Source organism: Coccidioides immitis, assembly GCF_000149335.2.
Source record: "Coccidioides immitis RS genomic scaffold supercont3.4, whole genome shotgun sequence".
Lineage (NCBI taxonomy): Eukaryota > Fungi > Ascomycota > Eurotiomycetes > Onygenales > Onygenaceae > Coccidioides > Coccidioides immitis.
In genome coordinates this window covers 587,056-610,723 of record NW_004504311.1, presented here as the reverse complement: position 1 = coordinate 610,723, position 23,668 = coordinate 587,056, and the positions used below count along the sequence as shown (strand labels likewise).

Below are 23,668 nucleotides of genomic sequence, written 5' to 3'. Positions count from 1 at the left end.
GAAGTAATAGGAGGATCAGGGAATCCGCCTGTTTAACCCCTACGGAGGGTGCTCGTCTAGATAGTTGCGAGCGCTCTATAGATACAACTACGGAGTATTTATTTGGAGTAAGCTCCCTATATATATATATCCCCAACCGACAAGCCGCCAAGTGACTCTATATCTGTCACTATTCCGTGCCAGAGATGATTTGAGGATGACTCAACAACGGCGGAAGACATAGCCCAAGCTTGTCAATTTATTGAAAGCGAAGCTGAGCCAGCGAGCGAGCTTTTTGTGTTGTTGTTATCGGCTGCGTGTAGACGGCATTATTTCAAGCAGGTCGATTTGGCAAAGTGTTCAAAAGGACCAGACGCCAAAGTAGGGGGCGAAGAAGTCGACATGCAAGTAGTTCGCAATGATAATTTTGGACTTGGTCGAACATGCGCATCTGAAGCAGGGCTGAATCCGCCCTCATACTGCTGAAAGGTTGTTGATTCGGCATCGCAGATATCCAGTTACTGTCGTTGAAGCCGCTCATCGGCAGCGCCACGATTTTCCTCCAGGAACAAGCAAAATACGGCCTTGCTTTGGTCAAAATTCGGAACCCAAAGCGATATATTTTCACCCCGTAGATGTAGCAAGTGGACTGCAGCTGCAGACTGGGTTCAAGGCGAGTTAAGTTCCGAAGAGTAGTTAACTAGTTACTTGTGTTTGGGTGGCCAGTCCCACAGAGCATGAAGTCACCCCCAAGCAAGAGAGAGCTCGAAATTTCCAGAAGCTCAGCGCAATACGCTCTTTTCCCACCATCCAATCTTCCCATCTCCCCGCGTCTCCCTATCCTCTCTTCCGCAAAGCATTCCATTTTGGCGCGACATCTCACACGGTCATATTTTGCATTTTGTTCTTTGACTACTCGACAATTTAATTTAATTTATGTCCGCAATGGCCGACGCTCTGAAGGCTGAGGGCAACAAGGCGTTCGCCGCGAAGGACTTCAACTTAGCCGTGTGAGTATTCCAACCCACGCTCGTCCTCCACACAATTTCCCTACTGACCGGTTACGAGGCAGTGAGAAATTCTCCGCGGCCATTGAACTCGATTCCAGCAACCATGTCTTGTACTCCAACCGGTCCGGTGCCTACGCTTCCCTTAAGAATTTCGACAAAGCCCTCGAGGATGCCAACAAAACCACCGAGTTGAAGCCAGACTGGCCCAAGGGTTGGGGCCGAAAGGGCGCTGCGATGCATGGATTGGGAGATCTCGGTACGTCCCAAATTCTCTCCAAGTACACCGTTCAATCGAGCTAATAGGATAATGTTTAAATGTCAGTCGGTGCCCATGATGCATATGAAGAGGCTCTCAAGTTGGACCCAGCCAATGCCCAGGCGAAATCCGGTCTTGAGTCCGTGAAGCGGGCAATTGATGCTGAAGCTAGGGCAGACGGCGTCGCAGGAGACCCAACAGGTGGCTTGGGTCGGATGTTCAACGACCCGCAGCTCATCCAGAAACTGGCGAACAACCCCAAGACCTCCCAGCTCCTTGCCGATCCCTCATTTATGGCCAAGCTTCAAAAGGTAGCGCAGAATCCAAACAGCATCGGCGAAGAGATGCGTGACCCTCGGTTCCTTCAAGTCATTAGCGTTTTGCTTGGAATTGATATGCAGTTCGGAGCTCCTCCCGAAGGTGGTGCTCAACCCAGTGGACAACCAAAGGAAGCCGAAGAGGATGTCCCCATGCCAGACGCAAAGCCTCAAAAGGCGCCTGAACCAGAGCCCGAGCCCGAGCCTGAAGACGAGGAGACAATTGCAAAACGAAAGGCAAAGGAAGCAGCCGACAAGGAGAAAAATCTAGGTACAGAAAATTATAAGAAGCGACAATTTGATGCTGCCATTGAACATTATAGCAAGGCATGGGAATTACACAAGGATATTACTTACCTTACCAACCTCAGCGCCGCTTATTTCGAAAAGGGCGAGTACCAACAGACGATCGAGGCCTGCGAGAAAGCCATCTCTGAAGGTCGTGAAATGTTGGCCGATTTCAAGCTTATCGCAAAGTGAGTCTCACAACGCTTCGACCCATGCCTTTCTCCCTGTGCTGACCTTTTTGAAATAGGGCGTTTGGAAGAATCGGTTCATCATACGAGAAGCTGGGAGATTTACCAAAAGCTATTGTCAATTACCAGAAATCCCTTACCGAACATCGCACGCCCGATATCCTTTCCAAGCTACGAAGCGCGGAAAAGGCCCAGCTTAAGGCTGAGAAGGACGCCTATGTTAATCCCGAGGATGCTGAAAAGGCTCGTGAGCTTGGAAACCAGAAATTTAAGGATGCTGACTGGCCAGCCGCTGTTGACGCCTACACCGAGATGACAAAGCGTGCTCCTGACGATCCTCGTGGCTATAGCAACCGTGCCGCTGCATTGATTAAACTTATGGCGTTCCCCCAGGCTGTCCAGGATTGCGACGAGGCGATCAAGCGTGACCCAAAGTTTATTCGAGCATACCTGAGAAAGGCACAGGCACTGTTTGCCATGAAGGAATACAACAGGTGCCTTGATGTGTGTACTGAAGCTGCCGAGCATGATGAAAGCGGGTCCAGTGCTCGTGAAATCGAACAACAGCAGCAGAAGGCCTTGGAAGCGCAATTCAGCGCGCGTGCTGGCGAGACCGAAGCGGAGACTGCTGAGAGGATTCAGCGCGATCCTGAGGTATGACTTGACTACGTCCCTTAATTAAGTTCCTATGACCAAATACTGATTGTGATAAACCTTTAGATTATGGCTATTGTGCAAGACCCAGTCATGCAAAGCATCTTGCAGCAGGCGAGAAGTGACCCCGCCGCGTTGCAGGAGCATATGAAGAATGCTACTGTTAGGATGAAGATCCAGAAGCTGATTGCGGCTGGCGTGATTCGTCTTGGCCGGTAATGTGTGTTTGCTTGCGGGAGAGCCGTCGGGTTCATGTTGACGAAGTGGATGACCTGATGAACGAATAACTCGATTGTGATCCGATGCAGTACGTACGTGATGATTATCTCTGAAGCCACCGATTCAATCAATAGGTTAACCTGGCCCTTAACCCTATTGTCACTCATATCTACCAATGCAGATTCAAATACCCTGCTTAGCCTGGCGTCCCTTCATAATATCACTATTCGTCGGGAACGCCCGCTAGTTTTGCAAAGCGAGCAGTGGTGCGGACTTTCAGGCTTCAACTCTTAAATCAATTCACTCCACTCAAAAGTACAAGTTTAATTCGAAGCACTGGCTTTTGCAACGTGCACTATCAACGCTTAGAGGCCAAGATTTCTCATGCCGTAGTAGTGGTACTGTTGGTAGAGTCACCTTGGGTTGTATTCTTCTGCTAAGCATGCTAATGCCCCGTCTGATATTCTTGTCCAGCGGATTGTAAATTTTCTGTTATGAAACAATTTAAGTTGCTATGAGGTACGGAGTAGTTAGCTATCAATTCAATATTTTATGGTAGCATTCGTATCTTTGTGATTAGGGAATTGTTGCCGGCAAGGTCTTCAAATCACCAGCGCTGGTTCTTCATTTGAGTCTTGGATCAAGATTGTGAAACCTCATTAATGATAATATTCCCAAGCCACCCAGGAGAATGTCTATAATCGTCTGAATTTTCGTTTATTGAACGACATCGAATTCCGTGCTTCCTATACTCCATAGCTGATCCATGAACGTCTGGAGAGCTATAGTCCGTTCCTATGGAGCTAAATTGGGGCGTAACCCATATGTCACTTGATCATTGGATCCTTTGCGAAGAGAGTCCGTATTGCCAGCTTGTGTTTAGGGCCATGAGGCATCTGATGGTTTCGCGTCATTCAGTAGATCATTTGATGACATATTCGATCACAGCATTAGGACCATCCACGGCGAGGACTATTCTACTGCAAATTTGCTCCTCCAGAAGATTAGAGGGAGAACAAGCAAGTCAGCACTAAGTTCCTCCCTCTCCACGGCATACTGGTCAAGCAGTAGACATGCTGGAATGCAGTGGTATGGTGAAGCTCTGCAATCAACTTGGGTGCGGATGTCAGACAATACCGTGGAATGCCTTAAAGCAGATTTCCAACGGAGCAAAAGTTGAGGAAAATATTGACATGAGGGTTATATGTCAATATGTATGGTATGTGGTAGCTTAGTATCAATAAGGCGAGTTTCTCTGCGGTAAACTATGATCGAGATAAGATGGAATGCAACTCATTGGGCCGCAATTCGCGCCTTTTGAGGCCAATGTCAATCAAGCTCATAACCAGTACTTTGTTCCCCTGTCTCAAAGTCAAACTTTGGACTCATGGGTACGTTGCTGTTTTGACCGGTCGTAGAATACGGATAATTCGAGGCAAGCTTCGGGTCGCCAGCTTTCCATTTGAAAATACATCTGGCACTGGGAAAAAGAACGAATGAACTTCCAGAATCACTAACATTTGTGGATCAGCTGTCAGGGTTTGAAAGAACAACTCCGCACTGGCCCCTCGAATGTCTTCCGGGAGCTGTTCTGGCATCTTGTTGTTCAAGTTTCTGGTGAAGTGGTGTTCTTGTGTGTTGCCCAAGACAAGGCAAAGACTCACGCTTTATTATCAGCATGTAGTTCGATTGCCCGACACCGGTTTGAAGGTCATTTCATTTTCAAATCCCGTGGGACGGCAGGACATTTCCCATATTAGCACCGCAATAAAGGGCGGGTATGTTGCGGTGTGCTAGTTGCACCAATCCCAGACAAGGAAAATCGATTGGAATCTGTGTTAAACACCGACATCAGGTACTCCGTACATAAGTATCTCAGTTTTGGAGAGCGGGGGAGGGAGAGAGCCCTCTCTCTCAATCCAGGCTGCGCAATTTCCTAGAGGATGTGACGCGCAAGAGATGCACAATTGAGTTTGCTCGACGCGAGCTTGCAAATGTTGCGTTCTCCTCCCAGCCACTTCGACCGATCTTTCCATCTGATGGCCATGAGGATGTGTGATTGTGACGCATCTCGCCACACCTCCACACGGACGCAGTCTCTTGGCTTTTTCCAGTGGTTATCGGCATGACACCCCCGCCTCCCTGAAAAGTTGGTGCTCCGAAGCTCCAATGCAATTGCTGGCCCTGGTTACATCGTAATGGGTCCCTGTCAGCAGCTCTCTCACGAATACGGAGGAGAGAGCAAGAGATTGGGGTTTTAAAATATTCCCATCATCTCCAGAGATAAATGCTCTGTCCTCCGGAGCAAAGATCTGTTGTGCCAACTGTTCAATCTGCACGTCAGTCTGGGCGGGCGAGCCAAGTGGAGTTTCAGATCCGATCAACGGAGTTTTTTGGAAACATTGTTTAAAAGAGGGCTGGCCACTTGGGAGATGAGGAACTTGCACGGCTCCATACGATCGTTTAGCCAAGAGGAGCTAGTCAATCATCGAGAAGCAAGCGTCGCCGCGTCGATGGGAAGTGGTACAAAACGAGCAACCCTTGTTTTTTTGGGCCTGCATCTGATAACCAGGCATCGTTCGTTTGAATTCTCGCCACATCGCGTGTTCTCCGCAACGGGAGCTTGTTCCATGGAAGACGGGCAACAAGGGCGTGACAGGTGAGAAACGATTTTGCTGCTGGCCAATTTTCCGGTCAATGGAACTCGTGTGGAGTCGTGGTGAGATTATGGTAAACTCAAGCAGTTTAGCTCAACCAGACAGACCCTGGCAGAAGGCAGAGTGGACGACCAGTGGCTTGCGCAGGGTGGGATTCCGCTGGTTTCGCCATCCACACGCCGTAAATGCTTTTTTATTCTCGCAGGCGAACATCGCCATCTTTTTTTGCCTCCTTTTCCGGCTTCACACCACGCCGGCGGCTGTATCTTTCGCATGTATGTACTACGTACGAGCCCTGTATTGACGCCCCTCAAAGAAACAACGTAGCTGTGGCTGTGCAGATAGAGTGGATGCTGTGTATGTACTCCGTATGTGGCTGGAACCAGGTAATATTACAGTCGGGGTGGAGCAGACTTGGGCGACTATTAATCGTTAGCGTAATATTTTACATGGTTGATGACGATTTGGGGTTTCTCCGTCACTTTTTTTCTTCCCCAGAGACAAAGGGGAGACAGGAGTCTAAATTAAAAAAAGAAAATTAATAAGAGGAAAAAAAAAGGAAAAAGCAGAGAAAAGCCAAAGGAGGGAGAAGGCAGACGCAGAGATTGCCGAAGAATCTACCCTCCATCAAGCCATCGTTAGAGTGACGGGCGACCTGTCCTCCATTCCTTCGCTAGGCTAGAGTGAGCTGAAGTGCCCATTTGTCGTCATTTCTTTCTCGTCCAGGTCCGTTGTCACCATTCCCTTAAAACGCCGGCTTCAGCTCATCCTCCCCGCATAGACATTGCTGTGTAACCACAAAGCTCCTACTCCTGGGAGATTGTGGAGTCCTAGGACAATTGCAGAATTGAACGGCTCAAGTTTAGCTTCATTTCGACTGCAAGACGCTGCATTCGAATGGGCATCTTTGTGTGGTCCAGCCAACCGATCTGTCTTGTGAACAATGGCGCTCGCTGCTGAGCACATTGACCCTCTCAAGGGTGACCTGAAGCAGGAAGAAGTCGTCCAGGCTGCTCAGGACCCCCAATCCAACATTCCCCCAGAGACCGCCGAAAGAATCCTCGTCGAGAAGAGCAGGAAGGCCGGCTCAGTTGCCTACCAATTCGATCCCAATGCGACTCCTGAACAAAAGGACGAGCAAGTTAAAATGGTAACCCGATCATCCCCTACTCTCTTTCGCTCAGGAAGCTCTCGAATTTGTACTTTAAACTATGGAAGATGCTTACAGTTCGCCGACAATTCCACCAGACCATTCCCACAAACTTTCACCGTGACAAAAAGCCATCTCCGGTTGCTGTAACCACTGATGTCGTACGTACAGCCAGTCCTTTTGGGTTTTATGCGCCCGATAATTTGTGTAAATGGCTCATGTATTTTTCTAGATTAACGGCACCGCTGTCGACGGAAAGACACCCACCACGGGGAAGACAGATGGCCAGCTATCGCCGTTGCCCCCAAAGCCGAGCACGGAACTCTCCGAAGAGGAGCGATGGGCGAGAGACCGAACCGGGTGGGCACCCCGCTTTCACATTAAGGAGGACGAGGTGGATGAGGGAGAGATTCTTCTTGACCACCAGACCTTGCTTGAAAGTAAACTAGACGAAAATCTATTTGGAGGTATGTCCATGGACCTTCTGCTGTCTTGACAGTATATTTTCAAAACTGATCACTATGTATTCCATTAGATTGGTATCACAATGCCGGCATCATCGTCTTTGCTTGTCTTGCTTCATGGTTCATCGCTCTTATCGGTGGTGGTCTGGGATGGGTGTTTATCATCATGGCGGCCTGTGGAACTTACTATCGAACATCGATACGCCGTACCCGAAGGAATTTCCGAGACGATATCAACCGCGAATTGGCTAAGAATCGACTTGAGACCGATACAGAAAGTCTCGAGTGGATTAACAGCTTTCTCGTCAAGTTCTGGCCTATCTATGCACCGGTTATCGGTGACACGATCATCAATTCAGTTGACCAGGTTCTCAGCACGGCGACGCCCTCATTTTTGGACAGTTTGCGGTTGAAGACCTTCATCCTAGGTACCAAACCTCCGCGATTGGAGCATGTTAAAACCTACCCAAAGACAGAGGTCGATACCGTTCTCATGGACTGGAAATTCAGCTTCACCCCCAACGACACCATGGACTTGACAGCCCGCCAGCTTCGCAACAAAATCAACCCTAAGGTTGTTTTGGAGGTCCGTATCGGCAAGGGCGTGGTCAGCAAAGGCCTTGACGTGATCGTCGAAGATTTCGCCTTCTCAGGTTTAATGCGAGTCAAATTCAAGCTCCAGATTCCCTTCCCACATATTGAACGTGTGGATGTATCCTTCATGGGCGAACCTGAAATTGACTACGTATGCAAACCCCTGGGAGGAGACCTGTTGGGCTTTGATATCAATATTATCCCCGGATTGGAAAGCTTCATCAAGGACCAGATCCATAGCAATATCGCACCCATGATGTATGACCCGAACGTCTTCCCCATCGAAATCGCAAAGATGCTTGCTGGAAACCCGGTAGACCAGGCTATTGGAGTCGTCGCTGTCACCCTTCATGGCGCCCACAACCTTAAGAACACCGACAAGTTCTCCGGCTCCCCTGATCCGTATGCGGTCGTTTCTATCAACAGCCGTACTCCGCTCGCTCAAACCAAAACTGTCCATGAAACTACGAATCCCAAATGGAACGAGACGCACTACATTATTATTACCTCTTTCACCGATTCACTCACTATGCAGATTTATGACTTCAACGAATTCCGGAAGGATAAGGAACTTGGCACTGCAACTTTCCCGATGGAAGGACTCGAAACTGACACAGAACATGAAAACCTATCACTCGACATTATGGCGAACGGCCGACACAGGGGAACTTTACAAGCGGATGTTCGATTTTTCCCAGTTATGCATGGAGGCAAGAATCCGGAAACGGGGGTGGAAGAGCCACCGCCGGAATTGAACACGGGTATTGCAAAGATCACAATCGAACAGGCCAAGGATCTGGACGGAACCAAGAGTCTTGTTGGGCAGCTAAATCCCTATGGAGTTCTACTTTTGAACGGCAAGGAAATTCATATAACCAAAAAGCTTAAGCGCACGAACAACCCCATCTTCACGAACCCATCAAAGGAAGTCCTTATTACTGACCGGAAAGCTGCTCGTCTTGGCTTGATCATCAAGGATGATCGCGACCTTGTCACTGACCCAATCCTCGGAACCTATCAGATCAAGCTGAACGATATGCTGAAGATGATGGAAAAGGGACGCGAATGGTTTAATCTTAATGGTGCAAAGACTGGACGCGCCAAAATGAAAGTGGAGTGGAAACCTGTTGCTCTCAAAGGTGTCGTTGGCAGCGGTGGCTATGTTACCCCGATCGGAGTCATGCGAATCCACCTGCAAAATGCTAGGAACCTTAGGAACGTGGAAACTATGGGTAAATCTGATCCTTATGTGAGGGTACTTCTTTCTGGAATAGAAAAGGCTCGCACTGTCACCTGGAGAAACAATCTGAACCCTGATTGGGACGAGGTTGTGTATATTCCGATGCACTCTCCTCGGGAAAAGATCATTCTGGAAGTTCTGGACGAAGAAAGCATTGGCAAAGATCGACCTCTTGGGATGTTGGAGCTGTCTGCTGCAGACTACATTCGAGAGGGAGAAGACGGTCAATACGAAGTCGATGATGAGAAACAGCTTCTCTCAACCCCACTGCGTCTGGAAGGTCGTGGCAATCCTAAGGGCACTCTCAATTACACAGTCGCCTTTTACCCGACGCTCAACGTGGCAGACCCTGAAGAAGAAGAGGAAGAAGCCAAAACCAAGCAGGCTATGGACGGCCAGGTGGCTGTGGAAACCAGGAAGAGCATTGATAGTGCGCGGTCCGGAGCCACCGGCCCACCCCAACCAAATGGGGAGGACAAAGCCAACGGCCGCCCAAGCGCTGACACAACCAGGTCCAAACAGCTGTCTAATGGTGAAATGGAAGAAGCTGAAACCCCGACCGAAAAAGTTGTTCCGAAGATCCGTATTACATCACAAGATGTGCATAATTACGGTATGTCCTCGATTGGATATGTTGCTCCGATTTGGGGGGGTTCGTGGTGCTAATACACTCTAAACAGAATCCGGTTTGATTGTTTTCAAGATTATTGAAGGCCAGCTATCCCAGCAGGATGTCCATCTTGAGGTTCTAATGGATGATCATGCGTTCCCATGTTACACGTCTAATAAGGCACGCTCCAAACATATTACTTTCAATGATGGTCAGTATCGTTAACCTTTCAACTTTGAATAATTTGCTCACTTATAGTTTAGTTGGAGATGCCTTCGTCCGTGAACTTGAATTTTCAAAGATAACTCTTCGCTTGGTTGAAAAGTCCGATTCGAAAGGCGATGACGATCACGATGGCGCTATCGCGAAACTCAGCGGTCCGACGCTTACTACACTACAACAATGCTTGGTGCGAAAATTGATATCGCCCGATTTCCTGACAAGTTGTCCAGCTAACAGTTACTTAGTATAAACCGACCGAGTTGACGCTTAGGTCCAGCGAAGGTGCCGTCAGCAAGGTTACAGTGAGCCTGAAGTATATACCAGTGAAGATGACGCTGGATCCTTCAGAAAGTATCAATAATATGGGCAATTTGCGGGTCGATGTTCTTGATGCTGCAGATTTACCGTCCGCAGATCGAAACGGATTCAGTGACCCATACTGCAAGTTCAAGCTTAACGGAAGGGATGTTTTCAAAACAAAGGTTCAAAAGAAAACGCTACATCCCGCTTGGAACGAGTGGTTTGAGTGCTCTATTCCATCAAGAATTGCAGCAGATTTCAAGGTCGATGTATATGACTGGGATTTTGGAGAAAAATCCGATTTCTTGGGTGGAGCTTCGATTGCCCTGGACCAGCTTGACCCATTCCGTTCACAGGAAGTGTCCATTCCTTTGGATGGCAAATCAGGTGCCATTCGATTGAAGCTCCTTTTCAAATCGGATTATGTGGTACGATCCAGACAAGGCTCTTCCACCTTCTCTGGAACTTTCGCTGCACCCGGGAAGATCGTCGGTGCTCCAGTGAAAACTGTTGGACTGATTGGCGGCGGGGTGGTCAAAGGTGCTTCATTCTTGAAACATGGCATTTTGCGAGTCCGCCACGGCAAGGAAGACTCTGATGCTTCTTCCGCCACCGAGATTGCATCCCCAAGCAATGGTGCTCCTGTTGTGCCAAATGTTGAAGTTACTCCCACGCCTCAAAAAACCCCAGCTCTCGTTGACAGCTCACCGCCTCCCTCTACAATCGCGTCGTCTCAGCTGCACTCCCGTTCTCGAAGTACCGCCTCCCAGGTTGGGGAAAGACTTGGCTTCGGTGGTTCAGGTGTGAAGGGGGAAACTGGAATGGCGACGTTCACAGTCGTTTCCGCCACTGGCTATCCACCATCCACCAATGTCCGGGTTACGATTAAACAGTCTACCGCCAAGGGATGGAAAGAAGTCCATAAGTCCAAAGCTCACAAGGCGGGCTCAGGAAGTGCAGTCAATTTTGACCAGGCCCAAGAGACCTTCAGAGTGAAGGACGTTGCTGCAGATGTTCAGTTCCAGATCCAGGTCAAGGACCACGCCACCTTCGGCTCAGACCAGGTCCTTGGCGAAGGAATCTTCTTCGTGGACGATCAAGGCTCAAACGCCGGAAAAGAGCGCAGTGTCAAGGTCGGAAACGGGATGGTTAACATCAAGACAACATTCACTCCAGCGGATAACATGTCGATAAGACCAGGGACTTCGCACTCGACCGCCGGGCCAATGGACGAACCGGATAGCCCAGAATCAAGAAAGCCCAGAAGAAGCTTTTTGTCCAAGCGAGTCATCAGTTCTTCTGGTAGTTAAGTTAAACCATGTGGTGGGGTTCCTTTGCGCTTGTGTTTTGTTATATTCCTGTCCTACCTTTTTACATGCATACATTGAACCGATTCTCGGTCTACAAGTCATTTCGGGTTGGCGTTATGTTGATTATGGTATTTATAACCGATATATACAATTCTCTTTATGTTCGCTTCTTTATATAGTCACTGTCCATGAGCTTTCTATATGTCCTATTAATATTTCCTGTTTTATGAACTCGGTCATACAGTACATCCCTGGCCCTTTGGATAGCTAATATTTTTTTATCTTTTTGCGAAGGCCAAGTCGAGGCTTGTTTTGTGCTCGTCCCACTTGCGCTTTGGATTCACCCAAAAATCGAGCGGTTTTTCCTTTTTTCTGGATAATGAAACGGCCATAGTTGATAACATATAGGGATTTGTTTTTTAACTGAATCTTGGACCTGGCCCATTCATCTGAGGTTGTATCATCTTGATATCACGCACTCCGTAGATGGCTGCTCTATTCGAGGAGGGGAAACGAGAGCTAGTTTCCCCACAACGCACCCGCGGGTTCCCCGCAGCGCAAACCACGACACAGTGAGGGTTTGGACGCAACCCGAGGTAAGGCGGGTGGGACGCTGCCGGAGATCCATACAATAGCTTTGCGTTTGTGTTTTGCAGTTTGGGAAATATCGAGAACTAACGAAGAGCGAGGAGAGGGCATCGTTCAAGCACAATTGCACCGCTTCACTTGAAATCTCCATGCAGACCTCGGCTAGTTGAGTACAAAGTTACATCCATGTAAATCGCGCCAGGCCTGCGTTGAGCTCCCAACGACATAATCCCTGTAATTCGCAGCTAAACTACTCCGTACATACTCCGTACTCCCAGCCTCACCTCTTTTGTGAAGCGTGCATTCATCGAGCTCAAGTAAATCACAGTCTCATACTCCGTACACAGAAAGCAATGGCCACCCAGCCGTTCACCATCTCCCCCTCCTCGCTCCGAACCCTCCAGGACAAAACCATCCTCATAACTGGCGGTTCTTCTGGCATCGGCCTCTCCACCGCCGAACTCTTCCTCTCCCTCTCACCCACAAACAACATCTCCATCCTCGACCTCTCTCCTCCCCCTTCAACCTCCCCGCTAGCCAGTCCCCAAAACTCCCGTCGCGTCCACTTCCACAAATGCAACATCACCGTCTGGAAAGAGCAGCGCGCTGGGTTCACGGCGACAGTCTCGCATTTCGGATACCTCGACGCGGTGTTTGTGAATGCGGGGATTGCGGAGTACGGTGACCAGTTTTTCCGGGATGAACTAGACGGCACTGGGGGGTTGAAGGAGCCGGATCGGAGGGTATACGATGTGGATCTAGCGGCGGCGAATGATACGGTGAAGTTGGCGATTTATTGGATGAAGAAGACGATTGGAATGGTAGAAGGCGGGAAGAGGACGGGGAGTATCGTGATGACGGCGAGCCTGGCGGGATATTTGGCGAGTGCGGGAGCGCCGCTGTACAGCGCTGCAAAACATGGTAAGACCTTTTTCATTTATTTATACCCTTCCATGCTTGTCATCCCCATTTTTTTCTATTTTCGTTCGAATCTCTCTCTCTCCTTTTTTTGGCGGAATTGTATCGGATTGTTCATTGCTCTGGCATTTCTCGATTAATAGGAATCGTCGGCTTGATGCGCGCGCTGAAGAATGATACGGCGACGTTGAATATCGCGGTATCTGTGGTCGCGCCAGCCATCACGGTGACGCCCATTATTTCTAGCCCTTCTAAGCGAAAGAATGTCGACCCGGCAGAATGGGCTGCTCAGATGGAGAAAATTGGCGTCCCGATCAATAAGCCAGAGAGCGTGGCCCTGGCTGTTGCTCACCTGGTCGACTTGGGCATGAAGGCAAACGGTATGGGGCTGCTCGTGCAGAAAGATCGGATGGTGGATGTTGAACGAGGTATCGCCAAATCGCGAGAACAGTGGATGAGCAAGGAGATGTTGGACTTGTTTAGAGGGGGAAGAACGGCCCCTCTGTTTGAGAATAAGCTATAACTACATAGTGGTATGATCAGAAATTCGATCGATACCAGTTAAGAGGTATTTTAGGGGATTTTAATGCTGATTGGGGCCAATCAATACTCCAAGGGAGCCATAGATTATCATTTAAGTGTATGTAATCCATGGCAACCTAAACAGCAGGGGTCATACGTCCATTCCTGATTATCGAAGTCATGATGGGAGTTTTAACCCAGCATGGCATTGTTCAGCGAGCAGACAGACGGCTTCGTGTTGCGGAATCCAAAGATAAAATGGAACCATCAAAAAATATACACAACAAGTCAGCTCTGGAAGCGTGAGAGCTCCTCATGGACTAGCTCATTCCGACGGTCGTCAAAATAAGGACGACGTTGATGGGTTAAGTATGACCTAACATGGGAGACCCCATCTTAGCATTGCAAAGCTGTTTCTGGATTGGAAAATGCCAATGGGAAAGATGGGAGTCCTCGGAAATACCTCCTCAGAGGCCAGATACAGCAAAATCAGAGGGGGGGAAAAATGGGAAAAAAAAAAAAAAAAAATGAATGGTCACATAGCATCATAACTTTCATATATCCATATAGCATGTCCTAATAGTCTTCTTATCCAAGAATTGGGTTTATACGTGATGACGTATTCCCCAAAAAGGGTGTTATAACATACCTCCTAAGTCCCTTAAGGTCATGAGAGTGTGTCTGGAGTCGTGGTCATGGTGGTGGTGGTAGTGTCTGGTTTATCTTCAGGTTGCACGGGGGTGCGCCAATTTTGAGACCTGGCTGAATTTCCTTCCTCGCAATCCTGGCGACCAGTCGATCCCGGTTTACCTTCGTCCCATTTATCCCTTTCCGCTGGCTTCTGGGAGTTACCCCGAGCCTTGTTGATGTGGAGTGGACTCCCCCACACGGCGCTCACACCACCCAGGGTTTTGATGGCTCTATCGGCCTCTTCAGAGGATTCGAGATCGACGAAGAGGAAATAATGGTTTCCTGGTTGCGATCGTTTGGAGGGATGCGGTGATATGACTTTACTGATTGCTTCACTGTTGAGCGAAAATGCGTCAGCGATCGAAAAAAAAAAAAAAAAGAGATCAAAAAGAAGTGGGGAAGGGGACAAAGCAGCAGGAACAAATAAGAATCTCACATTTTGAAGCCGTAGAATAACTTCTGAATCTCATAATCTGCCGTAGCTTGATTTGGCATTCTGGGTAGACCTCCGACAAAGAGACGACGTCCTTCGTCGGCAACGCCGTACCAGTGGCTCGAGGCATCATCTCTTCCCCAACGATCGAATATGAATGGCCGCGGCCGCTCGTCTTCTTTACTTGAAGGGTCTCGCCTACCAAATTGAGGCTTTGGTGATTTCGGAATACCTGGTTTGATCTTCACCGGGCGTCCGAGCATATCCCTGCCGTCCAGCTCTTCCATGGCATGGGTTGCCTGTTCCTTGCTGGCGAGCTCGACGAAGCAGAACGAAGGGTTTCTCCCAGTGAAGGGGTCAATCGAGATATCAATCCGCTCTCTTTTTAAGGGAAAACGGCAGGGAAAAGCCAGTCATTAAGGATCAGCATTCGCTTCGCTCAAGGAAACAGGTAGGAAGAAAGTTGGCGCAAAAGGCGACTCCAACGCAGAAGCAGTGGGAGGACGGTACATTTGATAATATCCCTCTCCGTGCTTTGTAGCACTGTTGAATAACGCTTCAACGTCCTCCTTCTTGGCCATATATGGCATGTTACCGACGTACAGCCGTCTTCCTTCGGCAAACGAAGCCGGAACATCGGGGGCCGCCACCAGGACATTGGCACTGTTTTCGGAACCCCTGTTGGAAGGGCGGGCAGCGTTCGTAGGCTGCTCACGGTTGGAATTCCTGTGGCTGGGGTTGGTGCGATTGAGGCTGGGGTTGGTGCGATTGAAGCTGGGCTGCGGAGGTCGGGAGTCCCTCTCCCACCTCGAGCCGGATCCGCGTTGCTCGGTTTGTTGTTCGGCGGAGTCCTTTGAGCGCCAATTCGGAGAGTTCTGCCAGCGGCGGTTCACATTGGGCCTTGGGGTTCTGGGGCCAGGCTCATTGCCTTCATTAACTTGGGCCATTGCGCTGTGTGGACCTGTCTACCTGGTGAGGGGCTGCGAGTCAGCGCGAAATTGTCCTTGAGAGCGCAGATATTGACGACAAAAACGCTTCACCACAGTTGCTTGGTGCAATTGAGGGAAGGTTTGGATTGGCTTACCTGGAAGAACAAGTTCCTTGCAGGCCCACAGAATATCAGCACACAAGGAAGGCCTGTGAACGGGGGGGTTCTCGGATGCTCGCCTTTCATATCTTTTTTTTTTTTTTTATTTTTTTTGTCCTTGGTTGATGACAAAGTCTGTGGACGCCAAGCCCAAAACCCAATTCACGATTCACTGGAAAGCGGGAGTGGAACGGGTTAGCTAGCTAGTTAGTTGGCGTGTACTGAGCATTGGAGGCCAGTGTGTTCTCCGTAAATGCGTATGTAGTGTCTACGAGCAGCGGCAGTTCAGCTCCAGGGTTGGGCTTCTTTGGCCGTTGCTGGTTGGTTTGCTCTAACTATGACGGCTTGCTACTGCGGAAGACCTGGCGCAGATCAACAAGCAGATTCGATCCGATCGCTGTGTGAGTTCCCCTCGAGAGCGCGTTAACTCGCTAATTAGTGAGCTTAACTCGTCGACTACTCCGTAGTCTATTCTGCCACGACGACGGGCACATCCGCGTCGATCGTCGAGTGTACATCTGGCACTCGCTCCTGGAGGGAGATGGGCCAATGATGGAGGCAGCACGAAGCAGTCCGCTCAAGCGTCGACTGCGAGAGATCCACAGGGGCCAATTCGGCTGTGTCACCGGCTATAAATAGCAGTGAGCAATCCATCGTGCTCCTTGGGAGGGACGAGATGAATGAGAATAAAAAGGGGGGTTTTCAAGGACTCAAGGGTGGGTAACCAGCTCGCTGGGCGTGTTCGCTGGCCAGGCCTCCCTTTTCCCAGCTGCTAGGGGGGACGGAAGCGGGTGTGCTTCGAAAAGGCGCCGAGTGGACAACGACGGAGGGCAAATAATTCCAAGTAAATTTATTAAGATTGGAGGGTGGGGATTGGAAACCTTCGCTGGCTGGATATCTGGTGGGTTTGGTTTGATTTTAGCTCGTCGGAGCTCAAAAGGAAAAAAAGGCCCAAAAATAAACAGCTCCCTTTCCCCTTTTCCCCTTATCGACTGGGGGCTGGATTATAATACTTGGATTTGCTGCTCTGACCTGCTATTCTGCTCGCACAACGTCCTTCAGTCTCCGAAACCGACAAGCCGTAAACTGAGCTGGTTTACGGAATACAGAGTTAACTAGTTAGCTCGTCGTGTGTCGTCGTTGGGCCAAAGCTGGTTGCATCACAGTCCACATCCAAACCGCATATTAGCTAGTTAGTTACATAGTAACACTTCACTCTTTCCCCTCCCCAAACTGCAGCAGCAGCAAAGCAAGCAGCCCAGCTTTTCGTCCCATCAAGGTGAGTGCACGATATGCATCACATCTCTCTTACCGCAATGCCGTGCAATTGGGGCAGGGCGAGTGCTTCAATCCCATCATTCCGTCATCCCTCTCGCCGCCAAGACGCTGCGACGATGCGGTCATCTGTTTACCAAGCTTTCCCTGCTGGCGGCGACAAGGTCTTAAATCCACCCCCCAGGGATGCTGCCAGACTCGAAATCTTAAACCAATTTTACCTCCCTTTTCACTCCCCTGTTTTCAATTGCCGTATATAATCGTCTCGTCCTCCAGCACCGCCCCCGGTAGTGAGCCATTCGTCCCGAGACTGACTTTTGCTTTGCTCCCTCTGCCAGGTCTAACTTCTGCAGCTCAAAACGCGTCGATATTCTGAACCAGCCGCTCCTCCAAGATGGCCAGCAGGGCAATTCCATCGCACCTTCGCGCTCCAAACACCGAGTCTCGCTCCGCCGAGGAAAGAAGCTTCGTCAGGCATCATGGCAAGTCTCAGTCACACATGGTGAGTGCCAACGTCCTGCCGTCGAGGAGGTTTTCCCCTTGAGCAGGTCTAGGTAGTCCCTGGAGGACGGTGTTTACCTACCTTTCTGCCATCTCGGCCACCTCTCTGCGAACAATTCGTTTTTCTGTTTCTCTCTCTCTCTCTCTTTTTATTTATTTCCTTAGTGAATCTGAAGAGAAACATTGTTCGTTATGGGTGTAGTCAAGCTAATGAATTCCTGCTGTTTTGACAAGGCCTTCGAGCATGCCTCCACCAACGTCGCAGCTTCGCAGATGCGCAACGCCCTCAATGCCCTCTCGGACACCGTCAAAGACCCCAGTGAAAAGAAGCGTTTCGAGGCTGAGATGGACAACTTCTTCTCCCTCTTCCGCAGATTCTTGAACGACAAGGCCAAGGGCAATGTTCTCTCCTGGGATCGCATTGCCCCGCCTCAGCCAAACCAGGTCGTCGAGTACAGCGAGCTCAGCAACTCCGCTTCGGTCGACTACCTCAAGAAACTGGCCGTCATCAAGTTGAATGGTGGCCTCGGTACTTCTATGGGATGCGTTGGTCCAAAGTCCGTCATTGAAGTGAGAGAAGGCATGTCCTTCCTCGACCTCTCCGTCAGGCAGATCGAGTACCTCAACCGTACTTACAACGTCAACGTTCCTCTCGTCCTGATGAACTCCTTCAACACCGACGACGACACCCAGTCAATCATCAAGAAATACGAGGGTCACAACATCGATATCATCACATTCAATCAATCACGCTACCCGCGTGTCCTCAAGGACTCTCTTCTCCCAGCACCCAAGGACTACTCCTCTCCGATCACGGATTGGTATCCCCCCGGCCACGGAGACGTCTTTGAGTCTCTCTACAACTCTGGGACCCTTGACAAGTTGATCGAGCGTGGTGTCGAGATTGTCTTCTTGTCCAATGCTGACAACCTCGGAGCAGTCGTCGATATGCGCATTTTGGAGCACATGGTGACGAATAACTCTGAATACATTATGGAACTGACCGACAAGACCAAGGCAGATGTCAAGGGTGGCACCATCATCGACTACGAGGGCAAGGCTCGCCTACTTGAAATCGCCCAGGTTCCCAAGGAGCATGTGAACGAGTTCAAGTCGATTAAGAAATTCAAGTACTTTAATACCAATAATATCTGGCTGAACCTCCGCGCCATCAAACGCGTGGTGGAGGAGAGTGCTCTTGAAATGGAGATCATTCCAAACGAAAAGTCCATCCCTGCGGACAAGAAGGGAGAAGCAGATATTTCCATCATCCAGCTGGAGACTGCTGTCGGTGCGGCAATCCGTTTCTTCAAGGGTGCTCATGGTGTGAACGTCCCTCGTCGCCGTTTCTTGCCAGTGAAGACTTGCTCCGATCTCATGCTGGTCAAGTCTGACCTGTATACACTTCAGCATGGCCAGCTGGTCATTGACCCTAACCGATTCGGCGGTGCCCCACTCATCAAGTTGGGCACCGACTTCAAGAAAGTTTCAGATTTCCAGAAGCGCATCCCGAGTATTCCTCGCATCCTGGAACTTGACCATCTTACTATCAGTGGAGCCGTCAACCTGGGACGCGGCGTTACTCTCAAGGGCACGGTCATTATTGTAGCTACGGAGGGAAGCACGATCGATATCCCACCAGGGTCGATTCTCGAGAATGTTGTCGTGCAGGGAAGTTTGCGCATCCTGGAGCACTAGTTCATATGTGTAATGTCATTCCTGGAAGCGTTTTTGCCTTCTTTTTGTAGCAGGACGTTAGACATGCATGTCTTTCTGCTGGCGTTTTATTTTGCACCAAAACTATTCCCGAGCGTGAAACTTGCTGTATCGACTTTTTAATACTGTATGGCTTAAGGAGGATTTGAGGAATTGTTCTTTTTGTTTTCTGATTACCATGTTATTCCAATGCATAATGGAACAAGCTCTACGAGGGCTTAGATTCTGAAAAGCAACCATGGAGTACGTGTAGAAGAAATTCGTGGTTCAGTCTCATTCCAGCTTCTTTTTTTTTTTTTTTTTTTTCCTTTTTTTCGCCCACTGTGCTTTTTATTTCCTGTGCTAGGTATTTCATGTTGATCAAGCCGACGAGCAGATGCCAAGGGGTTTGCCAACGTCATAATCCCGTTCTACGTCCAAGTCGTTTCCATAACATGAACATACTCGCCACGCTCCTGACGACATAGTGTGTTGATAAGGCTGACATGGCCAGGGTAAATTTGGAGTTGATCATGCCGATCGTTTTGGAGGTCTGTTTGCCAGGGTATGGCCAGGGGAGGCTCTGATAAACCAGCCGGAAGCTGGAGGGTTGGCTTTCTGGTTGGAGAACGCCTTTGAAAGCCGATCTCCCTGTCGCGGGATCCATGAATATTCCCTAACTACAAATCAGGGAGTATGGAGTACTCTCCCTTTTTCCACCCCCCACGCGGCAGGATATCTGGTTCTTTTCCTGATCTGATAAACGTAGGAAAGACGACAGAAAAGATGGAGAGAATACGAGCTTGGGAGGATCGTCGAGGCATCCATATCATATCTTTTCTGTCTCCCTGCTTCTTCGGCTTTTGCCTTCTCTTCCTTTTTTTTTTTCTTTTTCTTTCTTTCTTTCTTTGTTCTGACGTGATGTGGATCTGCTCAGAGCTTTCCGATTCCTGCCTAGGGAGCGCACAGTGCTCCGCATATCTGTACTACATATTACAAGTTTAATGAACACCATAACCCCCTTTTTCTTTGACTTTTAATGTCACCTAGAGGCGGCCAACCGGGTAAACATGATGTCTTTACACCGCATCTGCCTTGCCGTCCTGGCCGTCGTTCCGTGCGCTACAATAGCCGCCGAGATATGTGCCGGGATAACATGTCGCTCTCCGCATCTAGGATACGATGGGGCGTTGCGGCATCCAAATGCGACGGGAAATTTTACGGTGGATGCGTTCTTATTTGATTCTGCAGATGCTGGCCGAAAAGTGGTAAGGGATGGTCGCGATCATGACCTTGACCATGAGCATGGCGACGACGACCACGACGACGACGACGACGACAGGGACCGTGATGACTACGATGATGATGGCGATGAGGAGGATTGGACCTGGTATACGCGTTTAATGGACGTAAATGTTTCGGAGACTGAGAATATTGTCCACCAGAGCTTTGAGCTGTACGGTCGATTGCGGATTGATCGCGGCCATGATGGCCATGATGATATTGCAGTACCAAGGAACGTTTGTGCAGTGGTTTTGCAGCCGGTAGACAAAAAGAGTGAGAACGAGGACGGTGATTGTTCAAGTGTATTCCGGGATGATAAGATCCGTGAAATGGAAGATGAGCTGAGGAGTGCGGTGGGAAGGGTGCATGGACGGGGCCTCAACAAATCACCTTGTGGAGAGGTGAGGGGTTTCAATTTTGACATAGCTGGAGGTAAGACCTCCAGCTCCCTTTTTTTCCCGCCTTTTCACCACTTATATACGTCGGGGTGTGGAATCTTGAAAGCTCTGACTCTTGTTGTAATCAAACATCTTAGATATATTATCCTCGAACAACATCACCAGTGACATTAGAGATCGACGCCTCATCGCCCAATACCTCTTCATCCAGTCTTCGGATCCTCACAGCCGGGACGACGCGGGGTCATATATTGCCACGTTGAACAAGATAACACCCATTTTCCTGCTCTCCTACCCTTCTTCACTACCGACACGGAGCTGGCCTAGTGGTGATATGTCAGACCTGATTCAGACGAGGTTAACGTGTGTGTGGGCGCGAGATATTGCAAAAGGGAGCCCCGGCCCGGACCCGGGGCCAGGCCGCGGTGACGGTGACACTGGCGGAGATAAGGGTGGAGCAATGAGATTGGGAAGTGGTGAAGGAGCAAAGTGGACACTTATATTAGCCGGGCTTGGGTGGTTTGTTTCATGGCACTATTTTTAAAATCGCTTCACGCAAAGACAGCTGTTTGGACCGTACTTATAATGAAGATTGATTCTGAGCTGAGAGTGGTTATAGGGGAAAGAGAAATGCCATAAATGAAAGGTGAACCAAATGAAAGTTGCGGTCGTATATCAAGGCCACCCCTGTGTGGCTGTCATACACAAATAACCAGAAAATAAACCAATAATGGACGTCAAACTCATCAGAAAGGGGAAGACGAAGGATCCAAGTAGGCAAAGTCAATCACAGCATGGAATAAATAGGAAGCATGTCATGAATTGAGTTTGGAGAAACAGCAAAAGACACCTAGTCGAAATTTATCCGCGTTCTTTATTAGTATGCTTTTTCAACAAAAAGAAAGAAGAAAGAAAGGAAATATAAGGAGAAGAGAAAGAGGAAAAATTAAATAGGGATAAATGGAGCATAATGACAACAAACTTAATCCCGCTCAGTTCTATACCTTTTTCCTGGCCCCGGAGCAGACTGATACTTCAAGCCGCCCGACAATGAGAATGGCCGTTCTACGGGGCCTCTACTTCGACTTCGCCCTGCGTTCCTCGGTCTCGAACTGTGACGAGACCGTGAGGGCGCATGATACGACTCGGATTCCACTCGAGGAACATAGTATCGGGTGTATGTAACACCACCTGGAGCTGGAGGAGTCCTGGAGTGCGACTGAAGTCGAGGGGGCCCGGCGAAGCCAGCTGCCGGTATTGTGGGAGGATCGGGTTTGGTGAAGTCAGGGTGGATGACCTGGTATTCTTTGCTCCGTGGTCGAATAGGTTTCGTGGATGGATTTGGGGGAGTAGGATAAAGGGCTCTGCGAGTTGGCGCTGATGTGGTGCGGTAGGTATAGTCATACTGAGGACGGGGTTCCCCCGTGTACCTCTCCTGATTGAGTTGATGGGAGTAGCGTCGCGCTGATACCGGTATGAACTCCTTTTGGATGTTATGACGTAGCTCTTCCTCCGCGTCGTCTTCATCTTCATCTTCATCGTCTGAGGGATAGGCGTGGGCGTAGTGATATCTTCGAGAGTGCCCGTCCATTGGAAAATCATCTGATTGTATTTCTTGTCTTGGATCGTAGTCTTGGGCCCTGCGAGGTGATTTGCTCCAACGACGCTGACGAGAAATCCCGGCATCGTGGGGATGTCGACGTTGATCAGATGCCCCGGTGGGATATGGTCTATGCCGGTAAGGTTCTCGGAAAGGAGGTACACTCTCAGACTCAGATTCAGACGAATCCAAGGAGTCAGACATTACTTGCGACCAGCGAAGATCACTTGGTGTGCATGACCGACCGCGTCTGCCCTCTTGTGGGGGTGATGGGCGACCATGACGAAAAGACTGAGAAGAACGGCTCTCTCTAACTGCAGTGCTTGATTCATTTCCACTTTGGCCACGCCTTCGTGCATTCTCGTCCGGGCTTTTGCTCCGCGGCGATGGGTCATTAGGCATCACCCGGGTACTCGAGCGGGGATATGGAAAGTTTGGGTGAGGAGCCATTCCTGCAGGGACATTTTGCTCAGATCTCGATGTTAGATGCTCACTAGAGAAGCAGTCACGAGTCGTACATCCAGGAGGGCCTTTCGGATTTGGTCGATTGTCTGTCGAAGAGCGGCGAGGGAAAATCCCACTTTTGCTTGCCCAGAAGTCTTGTTCCAGCTTTTGCGTCACGGATTCATGCCACTGCACTATTTCAGGGTCTGGCCCACTTGGAAATACTGACCTTGGGATTTCCTTAGGGAATACTTCGCCGGTGGCGGGGTTGATGATATTGAATTTCTTTAAAGCCCCTTGCAAAAAGAAGGCATGCTCTTCAGGGCACAATAAAAGCTGAATCGTCTGCCACCGGACGAAACCATGTGGAAGAAGAGCAGGAATAGTTGGCGCTTCAAAGGCATCACACGTCGGCTGGAGTGAGTGGAAGCAACCTAGCTTTTGGTATATAAAGGATAGAGAGGCAGGTGGAGTGCGTAGGAAGATATCGTCGTAGTCCCCTCCAACCTGCTGGTAAAAGGCGGCGAGTTTGTCCGGCATCAAATCTCGAGTATTTGATTTAGTCAGGTTTGACTACAGCGTCAAGTGTCAGTTGATTCCCGAGTAAGACAGGTTTAGGATAATTACAATGAAGAGTGCAATGCCCAGACACAGTTGTTCAAGCTGAGCAGTAGGGCTTTTATCTGGGTTAACCAGATAGCTCCATTGCACCTGCGTGGGGTTGCCCTGCGATGCCATGGGTGCGTATTCGATCAATTCTAGCATTCGGGCAATA

General features: G+C 49.4%; 8 protein-coding genes across 8 annotated transcripts; 6 read left to right on the top strand and 2 right to left on the bottom strand.

Moving 5' to 3' along the window:
- Positions 1–805: 805 nt before the first annotated feature.
- Positions 806–3,471, top strand: CIMG_04473 (heat shock protein). Its single transcript, XM_001245031.2, has 5 exons — positions 806–989; positions 1,052–1,245; positions 1,312–2,038; positions 2,098–2,692; positions 2,759–3,471. Exons 1-5 carry the CDS (start codon positions 916–918, stop codon positions 2,909–2,911), a joined length of 1,743 nt encoding a protein of 580 aa, XP_001245032.1. The 5' UTR covers positions 806–915; the 3' UTR covers positions 2,912–3,471.
- Positions 3,472–3,708: 237 nt separating this feature from the next.
- On the top strand, positions 3,709–4,970 carry CIMG_04472 (uncharacterized protein; the record flags this gene model as incomplete). The annotated part of the gene is made up of 6 exons (XM_001245030.2): positions 3,709–3,726; positions 3,795–4,028; positions 4,142–4,302; positions 4,443–4,528; positions 4,596–4,689; positions 4,835–4,970. 6 exons carry the CDS (start codon positions 3,709–3,711, stop codon positions 4,968–4,970), a joined length of 729 nt encoding a protein of 242 aa, XP_001245031.2.
- Positions 4,971–6,097: 1,127 nt separating this feature from the next.
- Positions 6,098–11,905, top strand: CIMG_04470 (membrane bound C2 domain-containing protein). The gene is made up of 8 exons (XM_001245028.2): positions 6,098–6,294; positions 6,350–6,718; positions 6,787–6,879; positions 6,951–7,185; positions 7,254–9,629; positions 9,697–9,837; positions 9,890–10,035; positions 10,094–11,905. The coding sequence occupies exons 2-8, from the start codon at positions 6,512–6,514 to the stop codon at positions 11,456–11,458; spliced, it is 4,563 nt and encodes a 1,520-aa protein (XP_001245029.2). The 5' UTR covers positions 6,098–6,294; positions 6,350–6,511; the 3' UTR covers positions 11,459–11,905.
- A 494-nt stretch (positions 11,906–12,399) lies between these two features.
- On the top strand, positions 12,400–13,487 carry CIMG_04468 (uncharacterized protein; the record flags this gene model as incomplete). The annotated part of the gene is made up of 2 exons (XM_001245026.1): positions 12,400–12,967; positions 13,108–13,487. The coding sequence occupies 2 exons, from the start codon at positions 12,400–12,402 to the stop codon at positions 13,485–13,487; spliced, it is 948 nt and encodes a 315-aa protein (XP_001245027.1).
- Positions 13,488–14,003: 516 nt separating this feature from the next.
- On the bottom strand, positions 14,004–15,556 carry CIMG_04467 (ribonucleoprotein; the record flags this gene model as incomplete). Its single annotated transcript, XM_001245025.2, has 3 exons — positions 14,004–14,511; positions 14,613–14,990; positions 15,120–15,556. 3 exons carry the CDS (start codon positions 15,554–15,556, stop codon positions 14,154–14,156), a joined length of 1,173 nt encoding a protein of 390 aa, XP_001245026.2. The 3' UTR covers positions 14,004–14,153.
- Positions 15,557–16,777: 1,221 nt separating this feature from the next.
- CIMG_04465 (UTP-glucose-1-phosphate uridylyltransferase) lies at positions 16,778–19,591 on the top strand. The gene is made up of 3 exons (XM_001245023.2): positions 16,778–16,975; positions 17,310–17,473; positions 17,707–19,591. Exons 2-3 carry the CDS (start codon positions 17,366–17,368, stop codon positions 19,168–19,170), a joined length of 1,572 nt encoding a protein of 523 aa, XP_001245024.1. The 5' UTR covers positions 16,778–16,975; positions 17,310–17,365; the 3' UTR covers positions 19,171–19,591.
- A 646-nt stretch (positions 19,592–20,237) lies between these two features.
- On the top strand, positions 20,238–21,393 carry CIMG_04464 (uncharacterized protein; the record flags this gene model as incomplete). Its single annotated transcript, XM_001245022.1, has 2 exons — positions 20,238–20,883; positions 20,987–21,393. 2 exons carry the CDS (start codon positions 20,238–20,240, stop codon positions 21,391–21,393), a joined length of 1,053 nt encoding a protein of 350 aa, XP_001245023.1.
- Positions 21,394–21,632: 239 nt separating this feature from the next.
- Positions 21,633–23,663, bottom strand: CIMG_04463 (uncharacterized protein; the record flags this gene model as incomplete). The annotated part of the gene is made up of 3 exons (XM_001245021.2): positions 23,521–23,663; positions 21,854–23,466; positions 21,633–21,699 (listed from the first exon to the last, which is right to left on the bottom strand). The coding sequence occupies exons 1-3, from the start codon at positions 23,629–23,631 to the stop codon at positions 21,633–21,635; spliced, it is 1,791 nt and encodes a 596-aa protein (XP_001245022.2). The 5' UTR covers positions 23,632–23,663.
- Positions 23,664–23,668: the final 5 nt, after the last annotated feature.

Bases quoted from the DNA above. Each gene is read 5' to 3' on its own strand.
- CIMG_04473 (XM_001245031.2), top strand. From the start codon at position 916: ATGTCCGCAATGGCCGACGCTCTGAAGGCTGAGGGCAACAAGGCGTTC. The intron at 2,039-2,097 runs GTGAGTCTCACA...TTTTTGAAATAG, and splicing joins GATTTCAAGCTTATCGCAAA to GGCGTTTGGAAGAATCGGTT. The intron at 2,693-2,758 runs GTATGACTTGAC...ATAAACCTTTAG, and splicing joins GGATTCAGCGCGATCCTGAG to ATTATGGCTATTGTGCAAGA.
- CIMG_04470 (XM_001245028.2), top strand. From the start codon at position 6,512: ATGGCGCTCGCTGCTGAGCACATTGACCCTCTCAAGGGTGACCTGAAG. The intron at 6,880-6,950 runs GTACGTACAGCC...GTATTTTTCTAG, and splicing joins TTGCTGTAACCACTGATGTC to ATTAACGGCACCGCTGTCGA. The intron at 9,630-9,696 runs GTATGTCCTCGA...CACTCTAAACAG, and splicing joins ACAAGATGTGCATAATTACG to AATCCGGTTTGATTGTTTTC.
- CIMG_04465 (XM_001245023.2), top strand. From the start codon at position 17,366: ATGGCCAGCAGGGCAATTCCATCGCACCTTCGCGCTCCAAACACCGAG. The intron at 17,474-17,706 runs GTGAGTGCCAAC...TGTTTTGACAAG, and splicing joins GCAAGTCTCAGTCACACATG to GCCTTCGAGCATGCCTCCAC.